The 26939-nt window shown below is 43.3% G+C and overlaps 2 protein-coding genes across 3 annotated transcripts in view; both read left to right on the forward strand.

The window, feature by feature from the left end:
* The first annotated feature begins 899 nt into the window (after positions 1 to 899).
* LIN7C (lin-7 homolog C, crumbs cell polarity complex component) lies at positions 900 to 14968 on the forward strand. Its single transcript, XM_065065470.1, has 5 exons — positions 900 to 1057; positions 7164 to 7282; positions 8354 to 8425; positions 8768 to 8977; positions 11465 to 14968. Exons 1-5 carry the CDS (start codon positions 907 to 909, stop codon positions 11618 to 11620), a joined length of 708 nt encoding a protein of 235 aa, XP_064921542.1. The 5' UTR covers positions 900 to 906; the 3' UTR covers positions 11621 to 14968.
* Positions 14969 to 22550: 7582 nt separating this feature from the next.
* LGR4 (leucine rich repeat containing G protein-coupled receptor 4) overlaps positions 22551 to 26939 on the forward strand; it is an 80702-nt gene continuing 76313 nt past the window's right edge. Inside the window, exon 1 of one of the 2 annotated variants that reach the window (XM_065065467.1) lies at positions 22551 to 22573. In XM_065065467.1, the coding sequence (XP_064921539.1) occupies positions 22566 to 22573 (8 nt within the window). In that variant the 5' untranslated portion in view covers positions 22551 to 22565. Of the gene's footprint in view, positions 22574 to 25840; positions 26452 to 26939 lie in introns of those variants that run through there. The other variant, XM_065065466.1, reaches the window with a different exon arrangement.

The following is a 26939-nucleotide window of genomic DNA, read 5'->3' on the forward strand; positions in this document are numbered from 1 at the left end:
GGGGAACAAGAGGGCATTTTTTGCTGAACCTGCCATAGCTCTGGCTGGCACCTGGGCCACCCACAGCCGAGGAGCCCTGTCACAAACTCTTCTCTTCAGTGACCAATGACAGAACCCAAGGGAATGGCAGGAAGATGTGCCAGGGCAGGGTCAGGTTGGACATTAGGAAAAGGTTCTTCACCCAGAGGGTGCTGGACACTGAACAGGCTCCCCAGGGAGGTGTCACCACCCCAAGCCTGACAATGTTCAAGAAGAGACTGGACAATGTCCTCACAGGATGACCATGAACCAGCACTGTGCCCTTGTGGCCAGGAAGGCCAATGGTACCTGGGGTGTATTAGAAGGGGGTGGTCAGTAGGTCAGAGAGGTTCTCCTGCCCCTCTACTCTGCCCTGGTGAGACCACATCTGGAATATTGTGTCCAGTTGTGGCCCCTCAGTTCCAGAAGGACAGGGAACTGCTGGAGAGAGTCCAGCGCAGGGCAACAAAGATGATGAAGGGAGTGGAGCATCTCCCGTGTGAGGAAAGGCTGAGGGAGCTGGGGCTCGTTAGCTTGGAGGAGACTGAGGGGTGACCTCATTGATGTTTGTAAATATGTAAAGGGTGAGTGTCAGGAGGATGGAGCCAGGCTCTTCTTGGTGACAACCAATGATAAGACAAGGGCCAGTAGGTATATACTGGAACACAGGAGGTTCCATTTAAATTTGAAAAGAAACTTCTTCTCGGTGAGGGTGACAGACACTGGAACAGGCTGCCCAGGGGGTTGTGGAGTCTCCTACTCTGCAGACATTCAAACCCGCCTGGACACCTTCCTGTGTAACCTCATCTGGGTGTTCCTGCTCTGGCGGGGGGATTGGACTGCATGATCTTTCGAGGTCCATTCCAATCCCTGACACTCAGTGATCATATGAACCCCGGCCCGCCACTGCGACTGTCCCCGCTATCGCGACAGCGGCCGCCATGTCGGCTCCGGCCCCGCCTCCCCTGCGTCACTTCCCGTGCGGGCCCCGGCGAGGAGGAGATGGCGGCGCTGGGAGAGCCGGTGCGGCTGGAGCGAGGTGAGCGCGGCCGAGCGCCGGGCGCTCCCGGGCGGTGGAGCTGCCGCTCCAGCCCGGTCCTGCGGCGCGTTGCTGTGGGTCCGACCCGAGCCCTCGGCACGGCCTTTCCCGTCCCCCCGGCCCGGCCTGAGCGAGCGGCGGCCGCCGTGCCGGGGCTGCCATGGCGGGGCTGCCGCTCCGCATCGCCCAGGGCACCGACCCGCTGCCCTCCCCGCACGCAGCGGCTTTGGGAGCGTTTTCCCTCGTGTCTGGCTCCTTCGGGGTGTCGCTGGGACTCGCGTCTTCGGCTTTTCTTTGTGCTGCCGCCGGAGGTTTTTCTCGTTTTTCAGTGTGCGGGTGGGTGCGCTCAGTCCCAGCCCTTGTGTGGATGTGTCTGCGGGGCTCTGCCCTCAGCCCCATAACTCCTTGATTCTGCTTGTCCCCTGGGAAAACTTCGTCTTGAACCAAGCTGAATTCTTAGCTCTAAGCTCAATCTGTTAAGCTGTGTCTTAGCAATAATAATTGTTTTTTATAGGAGTCATCTGACACATGCAGGAGTCCCACTACACTTGTTCATCATTCTGCTTAACTCTTCTCACATTTATATTTCTATCCCGATTTTCCAGTTTATGGTCTTTATTTGCATGGTTAATACTGTGCAGTGTGTGCCTAGAATTAGCAGGGAAATAGATAAAATATAAAACCTGGTTGCTTAGTTTTTTCTGTAGTACATTTGTGTCTTTTAAGCCGGGCTTTTAAGAAACAATTGTAAACTTCATGTTGGTTCTTCAGAACTGTGCAAGGTCCACAGTAGCTCAGTGGACACACGCTTGTACAAGGATATGCATGGTTGGTTTGTTAGTGTGTATTTAAGAAAACAGGGATCGGAACATGAAATTTAAATGAGAAAAGAATAGTGAGAGTGAGAAATCCTGGTTTTGACAAGGAAAGCGCTTCAGTGGAGTGCAGGTGATTGGATGAACTGTTTTCCCACTGCCATTCCCGTTGGGGAATTCCCGTGCTAGGTGGGTTTTTTTGTAGACATATAACACACTGTATATACCCACTTCATTGTGTTTGGTACTATCACGTGTTATTATCACATAATTAAGCTTTTCGGTTTGCCTAATCCTCCTTCTCATTCCACAAGTGAAGCATTTATAATGTGTGAGAGAAAGCCTCTAAATAGTGACTTACGTAATAACTTTGCTTCCCGCTCCGCAGCTCATCTACCCTCCCTACTCCAAAGCTCGTTAATTAGGGCAGCTGCTTTGGCAGTGGATTAGTTGCTCTTGGTAGGTCTGCGGAGTTAAACCTCAGGGAGCATCCTCCTCCACCTCATTACCCTGAAAACAAACAAATCTGCAGAGTTACTCAGGAATCGGTGGAACAAAAGATCTAGTTAGTCTTCCAGCATATTGGGTTTTTTTTAAGAAAGGAAGAAAAAGGGAGTGCACTGTAATTGACCTACGAAAGCAAGAGCTTTATTTACAGAAATAAATAACCTCTGTGAATTGTATGGGGTTGACTGCAGATAACGTGATGAATCAGCATCAGCTTGAAAGTGAACATCACTAAATGTTGTTGGCATATAGCACGAGGGAGAACAGTGTAGAAAAGTAGCTGATTTTAAATGGTTGCCATATGCTTACCATCAGGGCAATTGAAGATTCTCCCTGTCTGTTCTCTAAGCTGTAATGCAAACACCACCATCCAAGTTCACTGGAGTGCAGGGATGAAAACCAACCAACCAAACAAAAAAACCCCACAAACATTTAACATTTTGAAGTTATTCTTGCGGTTTGGTGGTGCTGTGTGATGACTCTGTGTGCACCTTAGGAATGCAGACTATTGGAACATAACGTGTTGGTGCATCAGGAGTATCTGTGAGGACGCTGTGTTTTTCCTCTCTGTGTTTTGTTCACACATATGAAGTGGTGGCATCTTGCTGGCTTTTTCTTCCACGTTCTTTTAGTTTAAATGTGTCTGTTTTTCGGGACTTCAATCTACTATCCTGTGATCACAAAAAATGGTTTGTGAAGAGCAGGCAGCTGGTCCAAAAAGGATGAAAAGGTTAAAAGAAAATAATTTTTTGAAGTATGTCTGGATTCCATTTTACAGTTAGTTTTATGGGTTTTTTTTTTTTTTAGTCACCTACTGCTGGAGTTATTTCTACATTGTACTGCTGGAGTTATTTCTACATTGCTCCTTGTTGAAATCCATCATAGAAACAATTGCATAGTGTTCATTTCAGTCTCTGGTTCTGAACAGTTTAGGCTAAACTGTAGTGTTAATATTGTGAGGAATACAGCTTTCAGCTGTAGGAATTTAGCAGGCGTTAGGAGGAAGCAACCTACATCAGCAGAGCAGCCTACAGTCTTTAATTCTCTGCACACAGGTGTTAGAAGGTGAGTTTTGCCACCTGTTCCCAGCCAGACTAGTTCCTTTCCAGAGCAGTGTTGCTGGGAGAGACTGAATCTGCAGCTTAAGTTATCACAGAATCACAGAATCGACTGGGTTGGAAAAGACCTCAGAGATCATCGAGTCCAACCCTTGGTCCAACTCTAGTCCGTTTACTAGATCATGGCACTAAGTGCCATGTCCAATCTCAGTTTAAAAACCTCTAGGGACGGCGAGTCCAGCACCTCCCTGGGCAGCCATTCCAATGCCTGACCACTCTGTATGTAAAGAATTTCTTCCTAATATCCAGCCTAAATTTCCCCTGGTAGAGTTTAAGCCCATGCCCCCTTGTCCTATTGCTGACTGCCTGGGAGAAGAGACCAATCCCCACCTGGCTAGAACTTCCCTTCAGGTAGTTATAGAGAGTTATAGAGTGATGAGGTCGCCTCTAAGCCTCCTCTTCTCTGGACTAAACAACCCCAGCTCCCTCAGCCTCTCCTCATAGGTCTTATGTTCAAGTCCCTTCACCAGTCGTGTTGCTATGTTTGTTTAACTTTCAGACTGGTATCATGGGGTCCTGTTAAAAGGCTAAACCAAAACAACTTTTGGGTAAAAAGGGTCCTGGAACTGGGATCCATTGCCTGTATCTACCTGAGCAAGAGGTGCAGTGTGATTAAAGGAGATCTGTAGAGTGTTGAGAAAAAACTTCTCAGTGAGGGTGACAGACACTGGAACAGGCTGCCCAGGGAGGTTGTGGAGTCTCCTTCTCTGGAGACATTCAAACCCACCTGGACATGTTCCTGTGCGACCTCACCTGGGTGTTCCTGCTCCAGCAGGGGGATTGGACTAGATGATCGTTTGAGGTCCCTTCCAATCCCAAACATACTGTGATACTGTGATACTGTGACTCAGCTTTCATGCTGGGTTTGTCTGCTTTGGGTTTTTACTTTACAGCAACAACTTGACCCTTTGAGCTGAAAGCCCTTTTTTATTAAAGTGCATCTTTTGCTTTAGTTTTGTCTAAAAGGAACCCAGTGTATCCCAGTCACTTTTTGACAAGCCGACTCTGTGCTCTCAGTCTACACTTGATGAACAGCACAGCTGGTTCCCAAACTAGCCCATTTTACCTTAAGGTATAAAATGCTGTGTAGTTAAATATTCTGGCTCTTAAGAGATGCAGGTAGTAATTGTATCTAGTTGACTGATGAAATGAGAAGTTCAAAAAAGAGGAGAAATGAGCAAATGGAGTTCTGGAGTCTTGATTTTTGCAGTTACTCTTTGAATCAGTAGATTGCTGTCACCCTTTAAAATTTCTTGGAGTATCCTAATCAAAGTGCACCTTACAGCCTAATGTGGTTCATGGTTCTGGAGAAGAGAGGCTGAGTGTGGATCTTATCAATGCTTATAAATACCTGAAGGGTGGGTGTCAAGAGGAGGGACCTGACTCTTTTCAGTGGTGCCCAATGACAGGATGAGGGGCAGCGGTCACAGGCTGAAGCACAGGAGGTTCCATCTGAATATGAGGAGAAACTTCTTTACTCTGAGGGTGCCAGAGCCCTGGAACAGGCTGCACAGAGAGGTTGTGGAGTCTCCTTCTCTGGAGACATTCAAACCCTCCTGGACACATTCCTGTGTGATCTGCTCTAGTGAACCTGTGTTAGCAGGTGGGTTGGACTGGATGATCTCCAGAGGTCCCTTCCAACCCTAACCACTCTGTGATTCTGTGATCACAGATTTGAGAACAGCTGCGTAGAACTGTACACTTTATGTGCATGAAATAGTCGTTTGTCTGCAAACATCTGCAAGTATTTAAATGATAGCTGTGTTGTAATTTACATACTTACTAGACTCTTCATGAATATATGGAGTGCTGCAGGATTGGAAGTGCTGCTTTTGCCATTTGTCGATCACTCTACTTCAAGCTGTTCAGTGCGAGACTTCATGAAATTCAGATAATTTGTATTGCTGTTGCTGAACACAAAGATTACTGAGAATGTTGGTGAATTTGCATCATTGAAAGACTGAAAGATTAATAAACAGTCACATCTAGAAGCTCTTCAGTTTCACCAAATATTTTGTGTGTTACATAAAATACAAAATGTGTGTTAGGAAATTAAAAGCTTTAGAAACACATTTTTAATTTTGTAGTTGTTGTACAAATATCATATATGTGTGCCTGTGTGAAACGAGATCTCTGTAGGTTTGGGATTAGTGATAGCTAAAATTTAGGGGTTTATATTTCTCTGCGTTAGATACGTGATGTTTGTAAAGCTTGAGAATGCCCCCTAAAAAATGCCAAGTTCTCATGGCACATAGAAAGAAACCTTAACTGTCACCTGAAATAATTTGTGTCTTGTGGCTGTAGTGGAAACACTGGGATGTTCTTCCATGGCGGGTTTGTTTCCAGCCCATGGTGGGTGACCGGCCCATGAGGTGAAGTCATGCCCTGTTTAATTCCCTGCACTGTCTGATCTCAGTGTGCTGGTTGCTAAGACGTGTCTGTCTGGTAATTCACAGAAGTGGACAGAACATCACCGTGGGTTGTCTCTTGCCAGGGAACTTCACCTTAATTTCAGAACATTCACCCCACTGTCTTTTCATCCTGTTACGTAAATTCTCTCTTGGCCTTTAGGAGAAGCTCGTGGCTGCTGCACGTCTTCTGTGCTGACGTGATGCCTTTGACTAGACGTGTGTTCACAAGACAAATGATTGCCTAAAGGTTAATTACAGAAAAAAGGAAGTAATGCATTTGGGATATAGCAGTGTCCCAGACTTCATCCTTTTCTAAAATAATCTGTGCCTTATTTATATAGTAGATTAATCACTGGTAATGAAGGTAATCCTTTCTATCTGCTTTTCTGGGAGACTGTTCTACTTCTGTTCAAGCACTTGCGTGATTCAGAATCATCACTAATGTAACACTTTGGAAATACAAGGCAGGGAGATGAATGTATTCGACTCTTGTAGAGCTGCCGGGAGCACATCACATAGAGTTTGACGCCCGTCTCCAGTCATACTGGTCTGGAATCCAGTCCTTCCCAAGGAGTTTGGTTTCACAAAGCAGCACCCGCGTTTATGAGAATATGGACAACGTGAATTCTTAAGAGCATATTTCTAGGGACTGGAACGAGGAGGTTTGGGGTTGAGGATTCCAGACTATGCAGATATTCTCTCTCAACTGAGAACACCAAAAAGTATTGTTCTTCTGAGCACTTTGGAAAAAAAAGTAGGCCAGGTAGTTCTCAGGCCTGTTGTAGGGAAAGCATTGAGTTTATTCTTGTTGAACTAATTTGTTTGAATATACAACAAGTGTTAGCATATTTCACAATATTCTAGTTGGTTTTGACAAAATGTGATCTGTGAAGTTATGCATATGAAACTATGATATGTTGATAGTGTATGTATCAATGAAATATTTCTGCCTGGTCTAAGCTTCAAGGAAAGCTCAGATTGTCTTTAAAATATACATATGGCGGTGATACCTCCATATATGTTACAGGGTTGGATTGGTGTCGTTGACTTAAAAATAGTGGATAAATATGGTGTTATTTTGTAGATACATAGTTTTATGAGAAAGGAAACTAATAGATATTTTTAAGGTGTATACAAGTGTGCACACACACACACAGACTGCTCCATTAATTTAAAACAAAACAAAGAAACACAACAATGACAAACTTGAATTTCCTCAGGCATTCCTGATTACTAGTGTTTTATTTTTCTTTAGATATCTGCAGAGCAATCGAGTTGCTGGAAAAATTACAGAGGAGTGGAGAAGTGCCACCACAAAAGCTACAGGCTTTGCAAAGGGTCCTTCAAAGTGAATTCTGTAATGCTGTAAGGGAGGTAAGTTACCTTGAGTTACAAAACAGTGTGGTTTACTTTTTCTTCTTTGTGTTCCATGCAATAATCTGATTTTGTTATTTCTAAAAGCTGAATTTGGCTTACAGAGCTCTTAAGAGTTTAAAAGAAGAGAATTTTGGATGTCTTAGGTGCGTTAATTAATTGGTCAGGAGCAAATAACTTTGTAGAAGTTATTTGGGGAGTCTGTCCTTACTGGCAGCTAACAGGCTGTTACCCTTGTGGAATGTAAGAATGGACAAAGTGCAGTTTGCCTTCTTCTTTTAAGCCAAATCCACATCACCTTGAGTTGGAGCCTTGCTTCACCTTGTCTTTATTCAAGATACTTTTGGAGGTTTTTATGTGATTAACTATGCCTTGCTATCGGTGCTACCACTGATGAGAACACCTGGAATGATTTAAAAGATCCATTTGTAGACACAAGTGTTATCTTAATGTCTTCATCCTACGGAGGACAGTGTGCTTATCGCTGAGCAAGTCCAAATGATTGGCAGGTAGATGTGAGGGTGTGGGTTACCCCTCTGTGTAAGCACCTCCTTAGGATTAGTTTTCTTACTGCCTCTGTGTTTTCAAGATGTTTGTTTTCTTAACTTATTCAGTCAGTTGCATCAGTTGAAGGAAAACGTGGCGTTTCTCAGGGAGGGATGGGTTTGGGAGGGCTTTGAAGAGCTGTCCTGAGGTGGGTTTGCATGCATCCTTGTTGAAGGGTTCCAGCTTGAATCAAACAAGAGAAGATGGTCATCCACATCTCTGGTCAGGTGTCTTAGACTAGCAGCAAACTCCTACATTTGTGGTGAGGTCTGAATACTGTGGAAGATGTAGGTTAAGATCTAGGTACAAATGGATTAACTGAGCAATAAATATGCCCAGAGAGTTGTTTCTTCGTAGTACAGTAGATTGCTGTTTGACACCTTGTAGTGAATCCGGGAGTAACTTCTTACTAGGGGTGTGTACTTTTTAATTTACACATTTTTGAGTTGTACCTGATATTTTGCTTTATTACCTAAACATAAAAATATCTGTTTTTCCCATACTTAAACTATTTTGTCTCTGAAGGTCTATGAACATGTATACGAAACTGTGGATATCAGCAGTAGCCCAGAAGTTAGAGCTAATGCAACAGCAAAGGTAAAAGTCAAATTAAACTTGTGTAAAATACAGTAATTTATTACTTTAGAAGCAGAAGAAGGTTATTTAAAATTCGGAAGGATATTATCTAGGTGTCTGATAAAGTGGGTAAGCTTAACAGGTTATTAAAGGGCATAATAAAAGACTTGTTATTTTTAAGTTTCTTCCGTTTTAATTTTATTCTTGGAGTTCTAATTTTTTCATGCTAATGTTGGCATCTGGGGAATTAATCTCATTTGTCTGAATATTTAAGTACTTTGAGATAAAAATGCTTATTCACTGTGTCTAGGTAAGGGCTCTATATTTAATTTCTTATCAATAGGAAAACCTTGTTTCTTACAGGCCACTGTAGCTGCGTTTGCTGCCAGCGAAGGTCATTCCCATCCCAGAGTGGTTGAACTACCCAAAACCGAAGAAGGTCTTGGATTCAACATTATGGGAGGCAAAGAACAAAATTCTCCAATCTATATCTCTCGAATTATCCCTGGCGGTATAGCTGACAGACATGGAGGCCTGAAACGTGGAGACCAGCTGCTTTCTGTCAACGGAGTGGTAGGAACTGCTTTCCACTTTGCAGTAACTACATGTTTCCACTTGGGGGCGTATGGAGAACATCTTATAGATGGCACAAGCTCCATATCTTTTAGTCTTGGCAAAATAGTTTCTTTTTGTCCTTGCAAGAACAACTTGCTCAGGTTTCTGTGGAGTTGTGTGCATTGAGGATTTTAGGATTATGCTTTGGTTATCTGTCTCAACTGGGAACTGAACTATTTATGTCAGTGTTTCAGATTCTGAGGGGCTGTATAAATGTAGTCAAAGTTCTGTTTTGTGGAATAGTAACTGCCGTTATGGCTCTTTCTATCACATTTCACGATGCAGATTTTAATTAATACGGTTTTCTGCACCTTCTTCTACTTCTAAGGTAAGTAGTAAATTATGCTGTGCTGCATTAGACTGACCAGATTCTCATTATCCCAATAAAAATGCCAGTGCATAGTGAAAACTGTAATAAGATGGAACTACAGGATGGTGTTGTCTTCAGTTGTGTGGTATTTTTTCTTCCACCTAAGTGTACCAAGCTTCAAAAACAGAGGCTTTCTAGTATATTTTCAGTAGTATATGTATAAAGTGCTGTTGTGGCTATTTATTTTTAATAAGTATCCTCTTCTGAAGAGTTACAATACAAAAAGCAAAACACAGGGTGACTGGAAAGAGGAGACTGTGGCCAGGCTGTGACTTAAGGCAGCTGCTAGTCAAATGCATATAAATATCTCTCAGACCCTTGATTTTATTGACAGGGTAGCTGTATGCTAGTTTAAAATCAATGTTTTCATCATTACATCTGCAAACAGGATTTTATTTTAAGACTGAGGGTCAAATTAAGTCTTGTGCTTTTTAACCCAAGTGGGTTTTTATACCATTTGAAAAGAACGGAGTCTTACTGGGTGTCTGTACACTGGGATATCCCTGCTAGTACAGATTTTTGACATACTTGGCTCCTGAGTATTACCTGGGAGTCCAGCTGCCCATTTCAGGAGACACAGGAGAAATCATGGCCATAGGGACGTGATTGTCCTTGGCCTTGCCTTCCTGGTGCTTTGAAGGAACAGTAGAAGGACTGTCTTCAGACAAGGCCTTTCTTGCTCCATTCCACCCAAAACTCAACCTAACCATCAGACACTTGGTATAGCTAATAATGCATGTGTGTGTGCATGCACATGTATAAATTATATTTAGCCATTGTAAGAATACAGTGAGTGTGTAAAATACCATTGAGAATGTTGGTATGGTCTCAAAACGATCATCTGATGTTTACAGACGGAATCCTATCATCTTAATACATGACAGGCATTTTCTTGTCATTTCTAATTTAATACTTAAATCCACAGCCAAGATTGCAGTGAATGTGCCTTAAAACAAGTTTAATTTTTTTTTAATTTAGAAGATTTTGAGTATACTCCAGAATTTTAGGTGTTTTGATATAATTAAACATAGAACTTTACAAACCTCATATTAGTAGTTCTTAAACAGAACAGCCTGCACATCCACTTGAAAAACAAACATAAAAACATTCAAATGTATGTGTTGTCTTAAGTCTGATAGAAGAGAAGTAACTTGGGTGTTTTTAACTGTTGTCTTTCTTTCTGTAAGTAACTTTATAGTAATGGGGAAACCCTCCAATCAACAGGTACCTCACCTGCCTTCTAGCTTCTAATAGCACCAGTGGGAGGTAGGCTTGGGGCAGTCCCGTCGTTGTGTCTAATAAGTTTGGGAGAAATAAGTTTTGCTGATAAAATGTGTGCTGTCCAGGAATGCGTGTTTGGATGCAATTGTTGAGAACCGTTGCTTAAAATTTGTGATTAGATGAATCTAATGTAACCCTAGTAAATTCTAAGGGTTGCTTTAGGAAAGTACTTTGATTCTGTTCTTACTGAGGTGGGTCAGGCTGTTCTTAATCAGTTTAGAGGAACGTGCCTTGACTATCTTATATTTACGGAGAGATGTGGAGCGCTAAGATAAACATGTTGCATGTTAGCTGTGCTGTTGCAGGTGCCCAGTGTGCATTTTTTTTGCCTTGTCATCACACAAGATAACATCAAGAAAGCAGCTACCTTGCAGTTGTCTGTGGCAACTTATTAGGCAAATTGAGGGTGACTACCGAATTTAAAATACATTCCAAAAGGAGAAAACCAATCTTGAATTTTAAATAAGCGTCTTCCTGAGATCAAGTGTAATTTCATAATTGCCTGATTTTATCCTTATTTCACTTACTGTATGTAAATACAGAACTTATTTGTTTAGCATAGACCTAACCAAAAGTTTTGCACTCCTCTTTTGTTAATACAATTTAGTGTATTTGTCATCACCTCCTACTGATTTGCTGACGAATGCATCCTGAACTTGGGTGACATCCTTGTACAGTCTTCAAACTAGAGTTTTTCAATATTTGATTATATAGAAGTTGTGCAAAAAATGAAAAATACTTGTTTTCGGTGTGTGTCTTTACTAATACCGTACTTAATGGTTTATGCTTTGCAGAGTGTCGAAGGTGAACACCACGAAAAAGCAGTGGAACTGCTGAAGGCAGCGCAAGGAAAGGTGAAATTAGTTGTGCGATACACGCCAAAGGTCCTGGAAGAAATGGAGTCAAGATTTGAAAAAATGAGATCAGCAAAACGCAGGCAGCAAAATTAACACTGTATGCAATAACTTAAAGAGAAAATATATTCCATTTACATTTTATAGTTTGCTTTGTGACTCAGTTGATCCAATGCCTGGGCTACGAGAGACCGTGTCCTTTACGTAGAATCGCAGAACGGTTGAGGTTGGAGGAACTTCTGGAGCTCATCCAGCCCAACCTCCTGCTCAGAGAAGGGGCAGCTGGAGCAGGTTGCTCAGGATGGTGACAAGCTGGGGTTTTGAGCATCTCCAAGGATGGAGACTCCAGAAGATCTCTGGGCAACCTGTTCCAGTGTTTTGATCTCCCTCACGCTGTGAAGGTCCATTCTTAGTTTAAATGGAGCTTCCTGTGTTTCCATTTGTGCCCGTTGCCTCCTGTCCAGTCACTGGATGCTACTGAGAAGAGTCTGGCTCTTTTTTAACTCTTCCTTATCAATCATTTACACACATTAGTAAGATCACCCTTGAGCTTTCTCTTCTCCAGACTAGACAATCCCAGTTCTCTCAGTTTCTCCTTGTCTCTCAGATGCTCCAATCACTTAATCACCTTTGTGGCCCCTCGCTGGAATCACTCTTGGATGTCCTTTGTCCATATTGAACTGGGGAGCCCAAAACTGGACCCAGCACTTGATTTGTGCCTCACCAGGGCTGAGCAGAGGGGAAGAATCACCTCCCTCGACTTGGCAACGCTCTTCCTAACGCAGAGGGTGTGTGGTGGCTCATGGTCAGCTTGGTGGCCTTCTCTGGAGCTGGTCACCCCCCAGCCTGTGCTGCCGCATGGGATTATTCCTCCCCAGGTGTAGGACTTCACGCTTGCCTTCCCTGAGGTTCTCGTTTGCCTGTTTCTCCAGCCTGCTGAGGTCCCTTTGAACGGGTCCCCAAGAGCGTGCTGTGTCCCACCACCCACGTTAATCACAATGTGAAATAACGTGGAGCCCAGGACAAACACTGGGGTGCACCAGTAGTGACCGCAGGACTCTGTGCCGCTGATCACAACAGCCCTCGGCGGTTCTGCCGCTTGTAGAATGTTTTCAGTCTCCATGTATTTCACAGAATGTGTACTTATAAAGTGGCCTAAGATACCCTCAAAAACCCATGTGTTGATATTTCTATTGATATTTTCTTTTTAATAAGTCTCTTTCATGTCAGATCTTTAAGCATGAAAGTGAATTTACAGATTTTTTTCAAAGGAATTTAATAAGACATCCTTGTACAATTGGCATCCCTTTTTTCCTGTTTTCTTTTGGCATCACTTAACATAGAATCTAGGGGTTTTTTTCTGAATTATTTTGAAAAAAAGATGTAGCAGAATTTTGGCACTTTTCTTAAGAATATGTTGTATATCAACTACAAAAGCTAATCATGATCTACTGTGTAGCTGATAATGATACCAGATTTTGTAATTTTTTGGTGAGTACGTTATTTTTACACTTCTGCTAAATTGTAATTCATTACTCTGGAAATTGTATTACCTCACCTGTAAATAATTTACAGTTGGTGTTCTCATATAATGATTTTGTAATAGCCGACATTTACAAATTTGCAACAATCATTCCTGTAACTTATATTATTTGATACTAATTTTAAAGCAGTTAAGGGAAAAAATGTAATTGTGTGTGCAGTCCTGGATTGACTCTCTAGATGATATTTTTATATTTAGAAACAGAAGATATATTAGTGCACTGCAAAAGAATTCCAGATGCTTCCCTGACTTTCTGCTGTTTAAAAGAAATATTCATCTTAATTGTCATACATCTCTTGTGTTTCTTAGTATGTTCTATTGTAGTCTTACCTACAGACTGACTGTCTTAGTCTTGGAATAGTTAGCACCTAAATTATTATCACATTTATAAGAGTAAAATGTTCTGAGGCTTATATGCCAGGTTACAGTGACATGTGAACTTGTCTGGGGTTTTGTTACCGACTGCTTCCAACTTGGAGGATCCTTGTTTGTACCACAGCATCACCATTATTAATATTATGTGGAATGGTGCTGTGGTGGTAATGAGGGAATCTCCAGCTGTAAGCGATTAATGTCTTATCTCAAGTGTATGCTGTTTTGAAGATGATTTCTGGACAGAGGTCCACTTCTTGGAATCTACCAGGTTTGAGGCTGTACGTGTGTACTTTAGATTTTGGGGTATTTTTAAAATTATTTTTTATTATGTTATTTAGAGCTTCACCTTATGTATCTAGAATTAACTTGGTTGTCTACTGGGTGTCCATTCACTTGTATGGCAGATATGAGTGCATCCTAATTGACTCTTAGTAATTGGATTCTTTGAAGCTTAAACGGCAAAGTGCAGTTCTTAATACGTGGCTAATCCCTGGTCTTTTCACGTGGAGCGGTATGATCCATTGTGAAATAATTCAGTATGTGAAAGAAAGGCTAAGGTTAGTGATCTAAAAATGACGGCAGGAGGTTTGTGCTTTGCCTGTTAATCTGTTGGAAAAGAAGAAACATAATTGCCACAGGCAAGTGAGAGATGTGGTTGCTTTCTGCGTGTTTCTAGGCATGGTAAGCCTGCAAAGGGAAATTTGGATTTTAAAGATACTGATAGTTTGAGAATGCAGTATAAATATTTATCAGTTAGATGACATTGAGCACTGAATTGCATGGTTGATTATCTATCACGAGCCTCTTTCAAAAGGCCTCGTGTTGCTGATGCAACCGTGTTGTTGAATTGTATATTTTTATGGAACAACTAATGTTTAAAGTATTGAGACCAAAATCACTAGTTAGACCAATTGTGGATGTGTTTTAATTTAATTGTAAGATACTAGAGATTTGTTTTAGAGCTATATATAAATATCTATATTAAGGAAAGGTATGGATACAAGATAGAAATGTGCATTTTAAAACCTGTATCCCTCTCGTTACTGAACAAAGATACGTGCTTTGTTACTCTACAGAAGTATCTACTCTAGTGCAGCTAGAGCTGCTAAATGCAGTAGCATTTACATTCTGAATTGTAGCATTTGGATACGGTTTGTCAGCTACTACGAAATGTGGGGAGGTGTATCTGGGCATATAAATTGTATGTGTAGAATTTAATTAAAAGTTTTTAAATTGCAACGCCAACGCAAAATCCAATAAACAGATAACTCATTAACAGTCATCTTTAATACTATGAAAATCATGTGATACTAAGGATGGGATGGATTAAAATACGCCAAGAAACTTGGTCTGTGTTACTACTGAGCGGTGCCTGTACTGTGTTCATATGCAGTCCCTACACTTCCCATCCTTGGGTATGCAAACGGATTAAGAAGTATCATTTCTGCAGATAATAACTTCTGCATCTGTTGCTGCTGTGAGGGATCTTTGGGTTTTATCAACCGAAAAATAAAAGTTCAATTTCATGTGCGTTGTGTTTGTGCTTTTTTCCGACTTTCCATTTTGAGTCGCGTTTTCCGACTGCTGTAATTGTGTGTTTGTCATCTCCAGGGCATAATAGAACCACCCTGCGTGCGTCTGAAGAGAACAACTTTAAATCTGTCATTAGTTGAATTGTATATTTTTATGGAACAACTAATGTTTAAAGTATTGAGACCAAAATCATTAGTTAGACCAATTGTGGATGTGTTTTAATTTAATTGTAAGATACTAGAGATTTGTTTTAGAGCTATATATAAATATCTATATTAAGGAAAGGTATGGATACAAGATAGAAATGTGCTTACAGATCTTCCCTTTTCTACCCCAATATTTTGTGATACGTTGGAGAAGAAAATCCAAGAGTGCTATGAACTATCTATAATACCTTGGACCTCTGGCATTATTGAGACGTCCTTAGCTGCATAAATGTACAAGATGCGTATTATTCTGAGTCAGATATTATCATTTAATTGTTTGAAGCAAGTATCTCAAGTAATGCGATGTCGATTTCCTGTAATTCCTTGTTTAAAGACCTTGTAATGTGGTCAGCTCCTTAGAATAATGTGCCCAGAGTTCTGAACTGAGGTAAAGGAAGGAGAAAATGCTTAGTTTTGAATGTAAAAAGCACTTTTTTAAATGTAGGTAGGCTGGGCTGCAAATTGAAAATATATGGAAAAATAAATGAATATGCTTATTTGATGTACAGGACTGATAACACATGAACTGGAAATAAGAACACATTCTCAATTTTATTTTAAGATCAGATTATTTCCATGATCTGGCTCACGCAGTGGCTATCTCTGTTCTGCTAAATACGGTTCAGGCTTATAAACTGAATTTCAAAATAATGCTTATAACACTGAACCAAAGACTGAAATTAATGTAATTTCGCAACTTAAAAAAGCAGTAGTTTATCTACCTCATGTTTTCCATTGCAATTACAGGCTTAAAAACAACTGAAAAAGTTGGTGGAACGTACTTTATTTCTGATTTAATCTGTGATCTACCAGTCAACATCCAAACAAGCTGGAAAAGTATTTTGTCCAAGCTAATATCCCACCTTAAACATGTGTGGACTGAGCAGAACCAAACTTAAATGAAATAAAAGAAGTTTTACTGGAAAATCATTTTCCTGTCTTCTGAAGGTTTCTTTGGGAGGCTGATGCTGGATGCAAAAGTTTTCATCTTAATTTAAACGTCAAAATGGTGATTTGGAAAAGTAAACTTTCCACCTATCTGCGGCTGCTGACATATTGACATAAACTGATGAAATTTGCAACTTCTGTCGCCCTCTTGTTCTTGATTACGAGTGTTTGCTGGCGTTGGTACTTGCTGGTTTTTGACCGTGTACGGAGCCGTTTCAGTCGGTAAGTGAACAAATTGGTGGGTTTTGTGTCAGGTTTTTTGAGTCTGTTTCCATTGATGTATGTATGTGAACTCAAAAAGCAAAGTGCTCAGTCAAAGGAATTGCATTGGCATGAGGAAAGGGTGAGACCAGGGCAGTTAAATGAACTGATCGGAATTTCGGAAGCCCCAGAAACGCAATAGTCTGGGTTTCCGTGATCCTTTGCCTCGGAAAATCCTGCTCAGAAGCTGGTTTTTGAGAAAATAATGGGTTGCAGAGCTCACTTTTATAGGGACGGTGTCCTCGGCCTAGAGGGCCTAAAGCCACGTGTGCCTTGGGATAAAACTCTTCACTTGTTCTAATTGTTTCAAAAAAATAACCAGGCAAACCTTTAAAGATAAAATCAGCATTGAATTTAAGGTTTTGATGTACTACTGTTTCTTGTTTCAGAGACCCATCTTAGCTATAGAGTGAGAAAATCACAAAAAGTAGAGAAAACCCATTGGATCCCCAGTTTTTTTGTCGCTTGTTTTGTGGAGTTTTTTGTTGGTCAGTTGGTTTGAGTTGTGGTTTTGATTTGGTTTGTTTGTTTTATGTAAACAGGGTATTTTATTAGTAACAAAGGCTTAAAATATATAAAATAAAGACTTCTGCACAGACACGTGCTAATGATTTCTTCCCCACTCCTCAAAGATAAATGAATCTGCCTTGTCGCATGGTGCAAGACCGAGGAAACTGGATCTACTAATTCTAAACTGAACAATCCTCAGAGACCTTTATGAGTTTTGTGTCTTTTTAGTTGTGTAGTATTGATAAATCTGGCCTGTGCAGAAAGGCTTCTGCTAATGTAAAAGCTGGAGTAAGATGGATACGTTCTGCTATTGCTGGGCATTTGTGTTCAGTCTGATAAAACCTTACGCTGAAATGATGTGTCCTGTTGAGAAATGGTGATATTTAAATAAGTTGATTTCTCCCTTTAAAGTAAATTTCTTCCCCTTCCTCCCATTTTCACCATTTTTTTTTTTAAAAAGTACATTTTCCTGGCTGGTTTATTAGTTTTGATAGCAGAGAGGCAAACATGTCTAAGAGTGACTCATGTTTTTCTATGGAGTTTCTGGCTTTTTTTCCCATCATATCTGATTTTGGCACTTGGACATACGTTCTTCCATGGTTCTCTCTGATTTTTCCTAGAAAATAGGTCTGTAGAGGAGGGCGAAAAAAGCCTCAACACCACCAAAAAGAGTAATTTTCCCAAACAGTGCAAGACTTTTATGTAATTCCAAAGGTAAGTAAAAGCACCTGTACCTGGGTCTTATCTAATCGCAGCTCAGCTTCTCTGCTCGAGCTGTTCCGTAGCATTGTCTGAACAAAATCTAATCTGCGGTGGAGCCTGGATGGCGAGCAGCAGGGAAATCAGTCATTGGGCTTTTCACCTGCTCCAGGTAGCTGGAAGTAAAAGGTAAAATTAGTGATTTATTGTATTCCTGGCATTGCAGTAGCGCCCAGAAGTCCCGGGTTTGAATCGGGATCCTATTGTGTTTTGCAGTGTACAAACACAGAACAAATCGTTTGGCTCCAGAGAGCCTCTATCTATTGCTAAGAATTTGTGGGGTTTGTGGCTGGTATTTCTGAGCTGAGCAAGATGAAACAAAACATGCAAACCTAGTAAAATCAAATTATATTTTTCTGCAGTTTGATCTGCAATTCCAACAGTGTTTTGTTTTGTTTTTCCTTCGAGGAGCACAAAGTGAGAATGCCCCTTGCCATGAGTAAACAGCTTGAGATGCAAATACCTACTCTGCTATTTGTATTAAAACTTGCTGTTTTTTGGCAGGCTCATAACTGTAATTTTACTGAAGCCGAGAGCCTGCAGTAGCCATGCGATTTTGTTTTCTTTCAGTCATCTCCGTGATAAATGTGGAGTCCCTAAGAAATTGTATTTGTGTTGCTGTTTTGTGAAAGCATTAAATGTGTTTCACATGTGCTGCTGGTGTTAGACATGGGTCACACTGCAATTGAACTATGTAGAGCCACAGCTTTAGATGAGCATGGGGATGTATTCAAATGAAAAAGCAAGAGTAATTGTAATTAGGCAGAATACAGCTGGGTAAGTAAAAAAAATAAAGGATCATGATGAGAAAGGGTTGTAGTTACTAATGTAAAATGATGGTTGAGTCTTTGAAGTTTCTGCCACCTATTAAGTGTTGCCAAATTCATTTGTCACCTGGTCCTATATATATATATATATATGTAAGGAATATTTAACAAAGAACTGTTGTTTTTACATAACTGAGGACCTGGCGCCTACCCTAGCAGGGAGAAGGACTGAGAGACATCAGACTATGAATTCTTAATGTAATACAGAGTCTCTTCCCCAAATATATACTGATACCTGTGTACATACTGATACCTGTATTTACAAGTTAATTTAGGGGGGAAGGACCAAGAGACATCAGACTATGAATTCTGAATGTAATACACAGTCTCTTCCCCGAATATGTACTGATACCTGTGTACATATTGATACCTGTATTTACAAGTTAATTTAGGGGGAAGGACTGAGAGACATCAGACTATGAATTCTTAATGTAATACACAGTCTCTTCCTGGAATATGTACTGACACCTGTATATATACCGATACTTGTATTGATAAGTTAATTTAGGGGGAACTGTAGCCAAAGTACCAGGAATCCATATCTTAAATAGATTGATAAGGGGAAGGGTATTGTGTGCGTCAGGATAGTCTGTAAACCCTGAAGTACCCAACCAATGGGGAACAGGGGAGGGAAATTGCGGCCGGGGTTTGGGGGAGATATAAGCAGGGGCTTTTTGCCCTATTAGGCGTGCCTACCTTTAGGTAGAACACCCGGTCTTGCAAAATCGTTATTAAAATATGCTTTGCCGAGAGGTCCTGCCTGGGCCTATTATATTTGCAAAATAATTGTTTCCTACATATATATATATATATATACACCTCCATGCCTCTCTCTCAATATCTAATACCACAAAAATACATCCAAAAAAGGCTTGGCTGCCTCCAACCAAGCCAATCCCTGTGCTGGAGGAATGCCTGCAGCTTCTAAAGGATTTATTTGCCTGGATTTTGCGCTGCGGCATACACCCCATCTGCAAATATTGAAGGCGAGGGGTGCTGCCTGGCACAAACTGTAACGACCCGTCTCCTGCGAGTGAAAAACGGGACTGTTCTCTGGGCAAACAATAGTTCTCTGGCGTTTGTAGCATTTTGGCTTATTTTGCAGGTGTGGTCGCTTCTGCATTAGCCTCGTGTGCAGAATAAAACTTGAACCTCTGCGTTGCAAGCCAGGCAGAAATTATGGGAAATGCCTAAGCAGGGAGCAAAAAATGACACGGATAAAAGATTGTCGGGGAGGATAAAATAAGCCCAAAATTACTAGTGTGCATTTATGTTTCAAATGTTGCAGGTAGCTCAGTAGCTGATGATCAATCTTAATTCTTAGCAGTTTGCTTCTCTTCTTCCCCTGATAATAGAGACTTTGCCGGAGTCTGTTGAGTCAGTTGCCTTGTAACTATGAGAGCGTTTCAAATGGGCCATCTAAAGTCAATCCTACAGAAAATAAGGCACCCACAGATTAGTAATGTTTGTACTACTCCAAAATGTTAATGAAAATAAAACTTTTGTTCCACTGCAGCTTTTGAGTCAGAAACAAAGAACAATACAGAGTGTTAGAGGGATCGCGTGCTCTAATGAAACCAACCCGCTTCTGTTCATCTGCAAGGCTCCAGGTAGGGGAATAAATCAGTCTTGTGCAGTGACCTGGTCGTCTCGGAGAACACGCTAAAATAATGTATCTAGCATGTGCGCAACGTGATTTAAACCAATACGCTGCATGCCGGAATGTTACGGGCTTAATTTATCCTAATAGGAATTTCAACTCAAAACCTATGGGGAGTGTATCCACTTGGTCTTCATCAGAGTTATTCTGATATCTGTGACTTAAAAATAAATCATTTGTTAGCCCTACACTGAAAAATCATTCACTATCAAATGATCACATTGTGATTAATTGTTCCCTTATAAGTGTGCATGTATTTCTCCACATGTATTTTTTTCTTTCCAGAGCATTTGGTTTATCCTGTGGTGAAGATAGGTAATGTATCAAATGGAGTTTTCTTTGATAAAGAACTTAAACAAGTTCTTACTTCTTTCTCTGTAACACAGAAGCTTTCATAATATTTTGCTAAACAGCTTAGGATTGTGGGCATGTTCTAGGAGTAATTCATCATTGAAGTTTATTCCTTTACATTACTTGGGCTCTATTCTTCAAAATAGGGTTTAAGTGGGATTTAAAGCTACATAATCCTTAGGATGGTCCTCTGCAAAGCCAGATTTCACCCTTAAAGCACTGGTTTGTTTAGGTTTTTTGATTCATAGTGTTGTGTCTTGCCTTAAATGCTTTACTGGTCAATGTGTTAGTGGCTTATAAAAAAGGTTAAAAACAGGCTGTCTGACTTAAAAAATAAAATTATTGGTTATTTTCCTATGGAGGGTCTTGGAGAAAAAGGGTATCGGGGTGGGCTGGCGAGTGTTTACCCCCAATAGATGCTGCCAGAGAACCCCTGCCTGGCTTCTCAAGTCAAGGGCTCTTCTTGCTACTTCTCAGTTGGCCACATATCATGAAATATGCCAAAATGCATAGAACACATAGCAGTGGATACGCGTGTTGCTTTTTCAGCAGTTGAGTTAGTGGATACGTCTGGCTTTGAGCTATTGGGTTTTGGTTTTGCTGGTTGTTTCCCTGTCCCGCTCTAGGTAACAGTGGCTCTGTCCTCACCAAATTACTCCTTTGTAACCCCTTTTGTGTAAAGTATTTGCTTGTCATGTATAAACCATCTGGTCGTGAGCTGATTTCACTTTGGCTATCATTTGATTTGTCTTAACGTTAAAAATGTTGCATGCTACAATGTCTATAGAAAATCTTGGTTGCGCTGTGTAATAAATATTTTACATAAGAAATTTAATCTTTAAAACAAGGACCCACCCGCATTTTAGCACAGATCATTCCCATTTCTTTAAATCGAGCGAGTGTCCATTAGCTCAGCGTAACTCAGAAACTTGTTGAATTACCACAAAGTGCACACGAATCTAAGTGATGCTCAAATCTCAACTAACATATTGGGGAGGAGGGAAGTGGTGGGATGGAGAGAAGTGTGCAGGGTCTGCCCCATCGGGATATTCTTCCAAGGGCCTGGAGTTTGGGCAGAAATCACCTGAAAGCAGGAGAAATCGGGATCCTGCTCAGGGGAGGGGGCTGCCCATCACGCCTCGAGGTTGGGGACAGTGGGTGAGGGGCTGGTACTCACTGCTTCTTGCCTTATGTCTGTGTTCATACAGTGAGACAAAGATGTGCTGACATCTATTGACAGTAGGATATCATACTGCCTTTAAAAGAAGTTGCACAATATGAATTACAGCCTTTTTTTTCATTATTCTATTACAACTAGGTAGATGGAATACAGATTGCCATGAATATTGGGCTAAACCCCAACCTTACATCCTAGTTATTCTGCCCTAAATTGCTTCTTCATTCCTGTATAGTTACCTGTTTTCAGCTGATCATTGGGTCAGAGTGCTAAGATAATATTAATTTGTTGTGTTATGATGCTATTACATTCTAGTCGAACTGGTCTCCCTTTTATTTACAAGGGAATACACAGTACTTGGAGACTCTCTGGACTGTCCTTTCTTTTAGCTTTATTCAGCTTATTGAAGGTGTTGGAATAACCTGTCTGGTACTATTCTCCTGTACTTATGGTGTAACATGCCTTTTCTATTCACAGCCCAGCTCACTGGATTCTGGAGGCAGCTTTTGGGGTAACTGAGCAGGGAGAGATGAGTTCACCAGGCCAGACTGCAAAATACTTTACACTCTCAACCATCCAGGCAATCCATATACAGAAACAGCGTCAGAAGCACTCTACCTTTCAGCTTAAAAAAGCCTTAGCATATAGATCTTTATTACCTAAATAAACCAGCTTTGCAATAAACATTACGGTTTTCCATATAAAGGAAAACAAAACCCAATAAGTGCCTGCAAACAGGTGGCTCCACAAGAAGAAAGGGAGAGAAATGTGGACTGTTGATGGAGAGGAGAACAGTGCAGAGACAGAAGCTGAAAAAAATAAGGAAAGGACAAGTTAATATGCCAGGATGAGTTATGGATTAACTGGAAGCAGCGAAGAAATATTGGCTGGATGGAAAGGTAAGTGGATTGCTTGCAGGGTGGGATTTGGGAGATGGAGACTTGAGGTAGCTCTTGTAAGGGGAAAACAACTGAAGTGATGCTGGAAAAAGAACTTGAAAGACCTCTTAAAATAGAGAAATGGAAATTAGTAGATTGAAACCAGGAGAGGATTAAGACGAAAAGCCGAACTAGTCCAGTGTTTCAAAGGATGGAAAAAACAAACAAAACCAAACCAAAAACCCCACAGTGCTCTGTTGTTCTGTTTTTACTAGAAATCTTTCACCCTTATTTTATTTTTTTCCAGAAGAGGAGTTCTGCAGGTGTTGTAGGTCCAGTACTGCCATACAAAGTAGGCTCCATGCTACTATTCATCTTCCTAAGGCCGTGCAGGCACCAAGGGCTGCTTCTGCTCCATTATTTTTGCTTAGTGAAGTGAGACTGTTTGCAGAGCAACTATAAGCACTTTGTTATTTTTATTTGCCAGCTGAAAAGAAAAAAAAAAAAAGATTGATTTTTCTTATCTGCATTGGTTTGGGTCTGTTTTGCAGAAGTATTTCTAGAAATAATTCCTTTTAATTATTTTTTCCTGCTATTCTGGTTTCTACTCCTCCATTGCTGTCCCTGAGCTCAGGCACAATGACGTGAATGTGCAGTATCTGTGGCCCTGACAATTGTTAGAGCAATGCAGTTTTGACCTGATGCATTTCCGCAGCCAAGATCAATGAAGGAGAAGGACAAAAGATAAGCATTTATGTCTATATATGTACGGCAAAGCTTTCTCATATGTCAATAAATGCAGCTTTGGTGGGAACTTTGTACTGCTCACAGGGTATAGGACAAGCACACAGCAAGTTATTAAAACAACCTTATTTTTGCCGTGATGAATGATGATGTTCACACAAAATCAGTGCATCAGGAATAGGATTCCCAGTATGGAAGACAATAATATTTTTAGCAACTAGATAAAACAGTGCTAACGTTTTTAGGAGGGAATTAACAACAGAAAAAGCAATGGGGATAAGTGTAGGAGGTAAAGGCTGGAAGTTCTGTATTTCTAGAATCCCCAGTGCGTACTTCAGCTTCTCGAGAACAAATTATTTTAAATCTTGAAGTCTCCACTATTTGCATGTCTGATTTTTAAACTTCACCAAATAATTGCTTTTAGGCTGACAGTTTTCTTCTGCCTTGGCCAGTGCGAGGGAGGCAGGATTAGCCCAGACTGCAGCCCCACATGGAGAGTGTCCTCTGCCGTGTTCATGTTGGAAAGGGTGGCCCTTGGTGAGGAAAGGCGTAAGGTACGGACCTCTCAGCTCCTGACCCCCCTAAGAATGCGTTGGAGCACCTGTGCCAGGCCAGGGTTGCTGCGATTGCTGCCTGGGAGCAAGTCTGGCTCGTCCCCAAGGCATTTGACTCGCTGTCTGTGTGCAGCTATTTTGGATTTTTTGGATGTGATTGCAGCAACTTGGGTGCTGCTGTCTTGACTGAAACCCTTGCCCAGTTGCTCTTGCTTTGTGTTGAGGAGTCAATCGCCATCATAAACTTGCTCATGGCTTTGGGGAAGCTGGCACAGCTCAGTGTGCGCATGGCGATGTGGTTCATCCTGTTTCCCTGCTATCGTGGAGCAGGTTGTCAATCTCTTACCTGATTGTATGCTCCTTTGTCATCCACAAAATGAACAGAATGATACCTGTGTACCTTTGTAGTGGCAGAAGGGCTTTGGAAAGCTCTGATTTCTAGTGGGCTGTTTAGGTTGGGCTGTGCAGGCATCTGGAATATTGTGTCCAGTTCTGGGCCCCTCAGTTCCAGAAGGACAGGGAACTGCTGGAGAGAGTCCAGCACAGGGCAACAAAGATGATGAAGGGAGTGGAGCATCTCCCGTGTGAGGAAAGGCTGAGGGAGCTGGGGCTCTTTAGCTTGGAGAAAAGGAGACTGAGGGGTGACCTCATTAATGTTTATCGATATGTAAAGGGTGAGTGTCAGGAGGATGGAGCCAGGCTCTTCTTGGTGACAACCAACGATAAGACAAGGCGCAGTAGGTATATACTGGAACACAGGAGGTTCCATTTAAATTTGAGAAGAAACTTCTTCTCAGTGAGGGTGACAGACACTGGAACAGGCTGCCCAGGGGGGTTGTGGTCTCCTTCTCTGCAGACATTCAAACCCATCTGGACGCCTTGCTGTGTAACCTCATCTGGGTGTTCCTGCTCCAGCGGGGGGATTAGACTGGATGATCTTTTGAGGTCACTTCCAATCCCTGACATTCTGTGATTCAAGCTGTGCCACTGGCACAGCCGGGCAGGCAACACCCCAGGCGGGTTCAGAGCATCCAAACGAGACATGTAAAGTAGATGGTGTGAGTGTTTGCCACCCGGGCAGGCTCCAGTGCTTTCACAGTGCTCGCTTCAGACTGATCTGTCAGCTCAGAGCTTGTAATGGGGTCTGGACCAGAGGGAATCCCCAGTGAGAAGTCCCAAGTGGTGTTACCCAAGTGCTGCTGTGGCATCCCCAGTAAGATACAGTGATTGCATGGACCACGGTGCATAACTAAGCTGAACATATAGCAGGCGGGTTTCTGGTGGTGTCTGCAGGTTAAAAGCGTGTAAAAAAAAAAAAAGAGGTTCGTGTGTATAGCAGAACATATGGTGATGGAGAGTCCCAACTGCAAGGATAGATGGGTGTTCAGTTTTGTTCATTATTTTCTCAAGGCAATAAGGAAAAGAGGACACAGACTGGCTGCTGGCACAGGTTTGGTTACAATGTACAGATTTTATAAAAGCCAGATACCCTCGGTGGCGTTTAGTGGGCCAGGGAAGCAGTTCTTTAAAAGCAACTCGGTTTTGATGAGAGTTTGTGATGCAGCCATGCCTGCTTGATGTTGCAGTATCAATAGGAGAGTGAAATGCTTCAGGTCTATGTGGAAGAGCGACGATGTGGCACCGGGTCCGTGCTCCGGGGGGACGGACGCGCTGCCTTTGTCACCGTGAGCCCGAGGCTGGAGCGGGGGGTACGGTCGTTCACAGGGCCAGAGCGGCCCCGCCGCTCCTGGGCCCATTCAGTGACGTTTGTGCAGCCAAGAGCACCCGGCGGGCACCGGGACCGGGGTCCCGAGGGGTCGCGGAGCGTCCCCGGGAGCGTGGGGCCCCCGCCGCGGGGCAGCCCCGCCCCCCGCGCCTATTGGCTGCGACCGAGCTCTGCTTTGCATATTTACCCTCGCTGCGCCAATCGGAACGCGGGGGCGGCTGCCTCATTAGCATATGCACCTCGGCGCTGGGCGCACAGCAGCCGCCGCCGCTCGCAGCGACCGAGGGCCGGGAGGGGTGGGCGGGCGCCGCGGGCAGCCCCGCCGCAGGCAGCCGCAGGGCCGGGGCGCACGGCTCCCCGGGGACCGCCACCCGCCGGCAGCGGCGCGGGCGAGCCGGCCATGGCCGCCCCCGCGCGGTACCTGCTGGGCTGAGATGAGCGGCGGCGACGGGCGCTGCGGGCGTTGGATGGGACGGGCGGGTGGCGGAGGACTGGCTTCCCGGGCGCGCCGCTGAGGCAGCCCCAGGGCCGCGCCGGCCGGAGGCGCTTTTTAATTTTTTTTTTATTTTATTTTATTTATTTTTTTACATACATTTTTCTGCCAGCCCGTGGCGGGGCTCGGTGCGCGGAGAGCGCCGGCGGAGAGCGGCAGGCCGAGCCGAGCCGGAGGAGGCTGGCCGGCGCTCGGCGATGCGGTGCCTCGCTCTGCTCGGCCTCGTCGCCTGGGGCCTGGGGAGCTGGGCCGGGCCCAGCGGCGGAGCGTCCCCCCCGCCCTGCCCGGCCTCCTGCAGCTGCGACGGCGACCGCGGCGTGGACTGCTCCGGACGGGGGCTGGCGGCCGTGCCCCCGGGACTCAGCGCCTTCACGCACGCCCTGTGAGTCGGGGCGGGGGGCGGGCAGGTAGCCGCGGTGGGGCCGGGGCGGGGCGGGTGCTTTGTCCCTTCTCTGTTGAAGAAAAACCTCAGTAATGGCGTGTTTATGTATTGGTGTTGTAGGTGTAACGCGGCCGCCGCGCTCCCCGCCGGCTCGTCCCCCGGGGGTGGCCCCAATGGGGCAGGTGAGGGCGGCGGGGGCATGAGGCGCCACCTGGGGCCCGGCCGCCTCTCCTCGGAACCCCGCGGGGGGCGGAGGCCGGGCAGACCCCTCCGAAAGCCCGAAGGGCTCGGCCTCAGAGATTTAAAAGGCCGGGAGGGGAGGCGGGGGCGGCTGCCGGGGTCCTGTGGCCCCTGTGGGAGCGAGACGGGAGATCCCGGTGGGTTTGGGGAGGTCCCGGTGCCGTCCTGCGGCGGGGGCACGGCCGCCTGCACATGTGTGCGCGATCTCACGACAGCGCCTTTTTCTGCAGTCTGGAGCACCTTTCTCG

The sequence above is a fragment of the Columba livia genome, chromosome 5 (assembly GCF_036013475.1).
Source record: "Columba livia isolate bColLiv1 breed racing homer chromosome 5, bColLiv1.pat.W.v2, whole genome shotgun sequence".
Taxonomy (NCBI): domain Eukaryota; kingdom Metazoa; phylum Chordata; class Aves; order Columbiformes; family Columbidae; genus Columba; species Columba livia.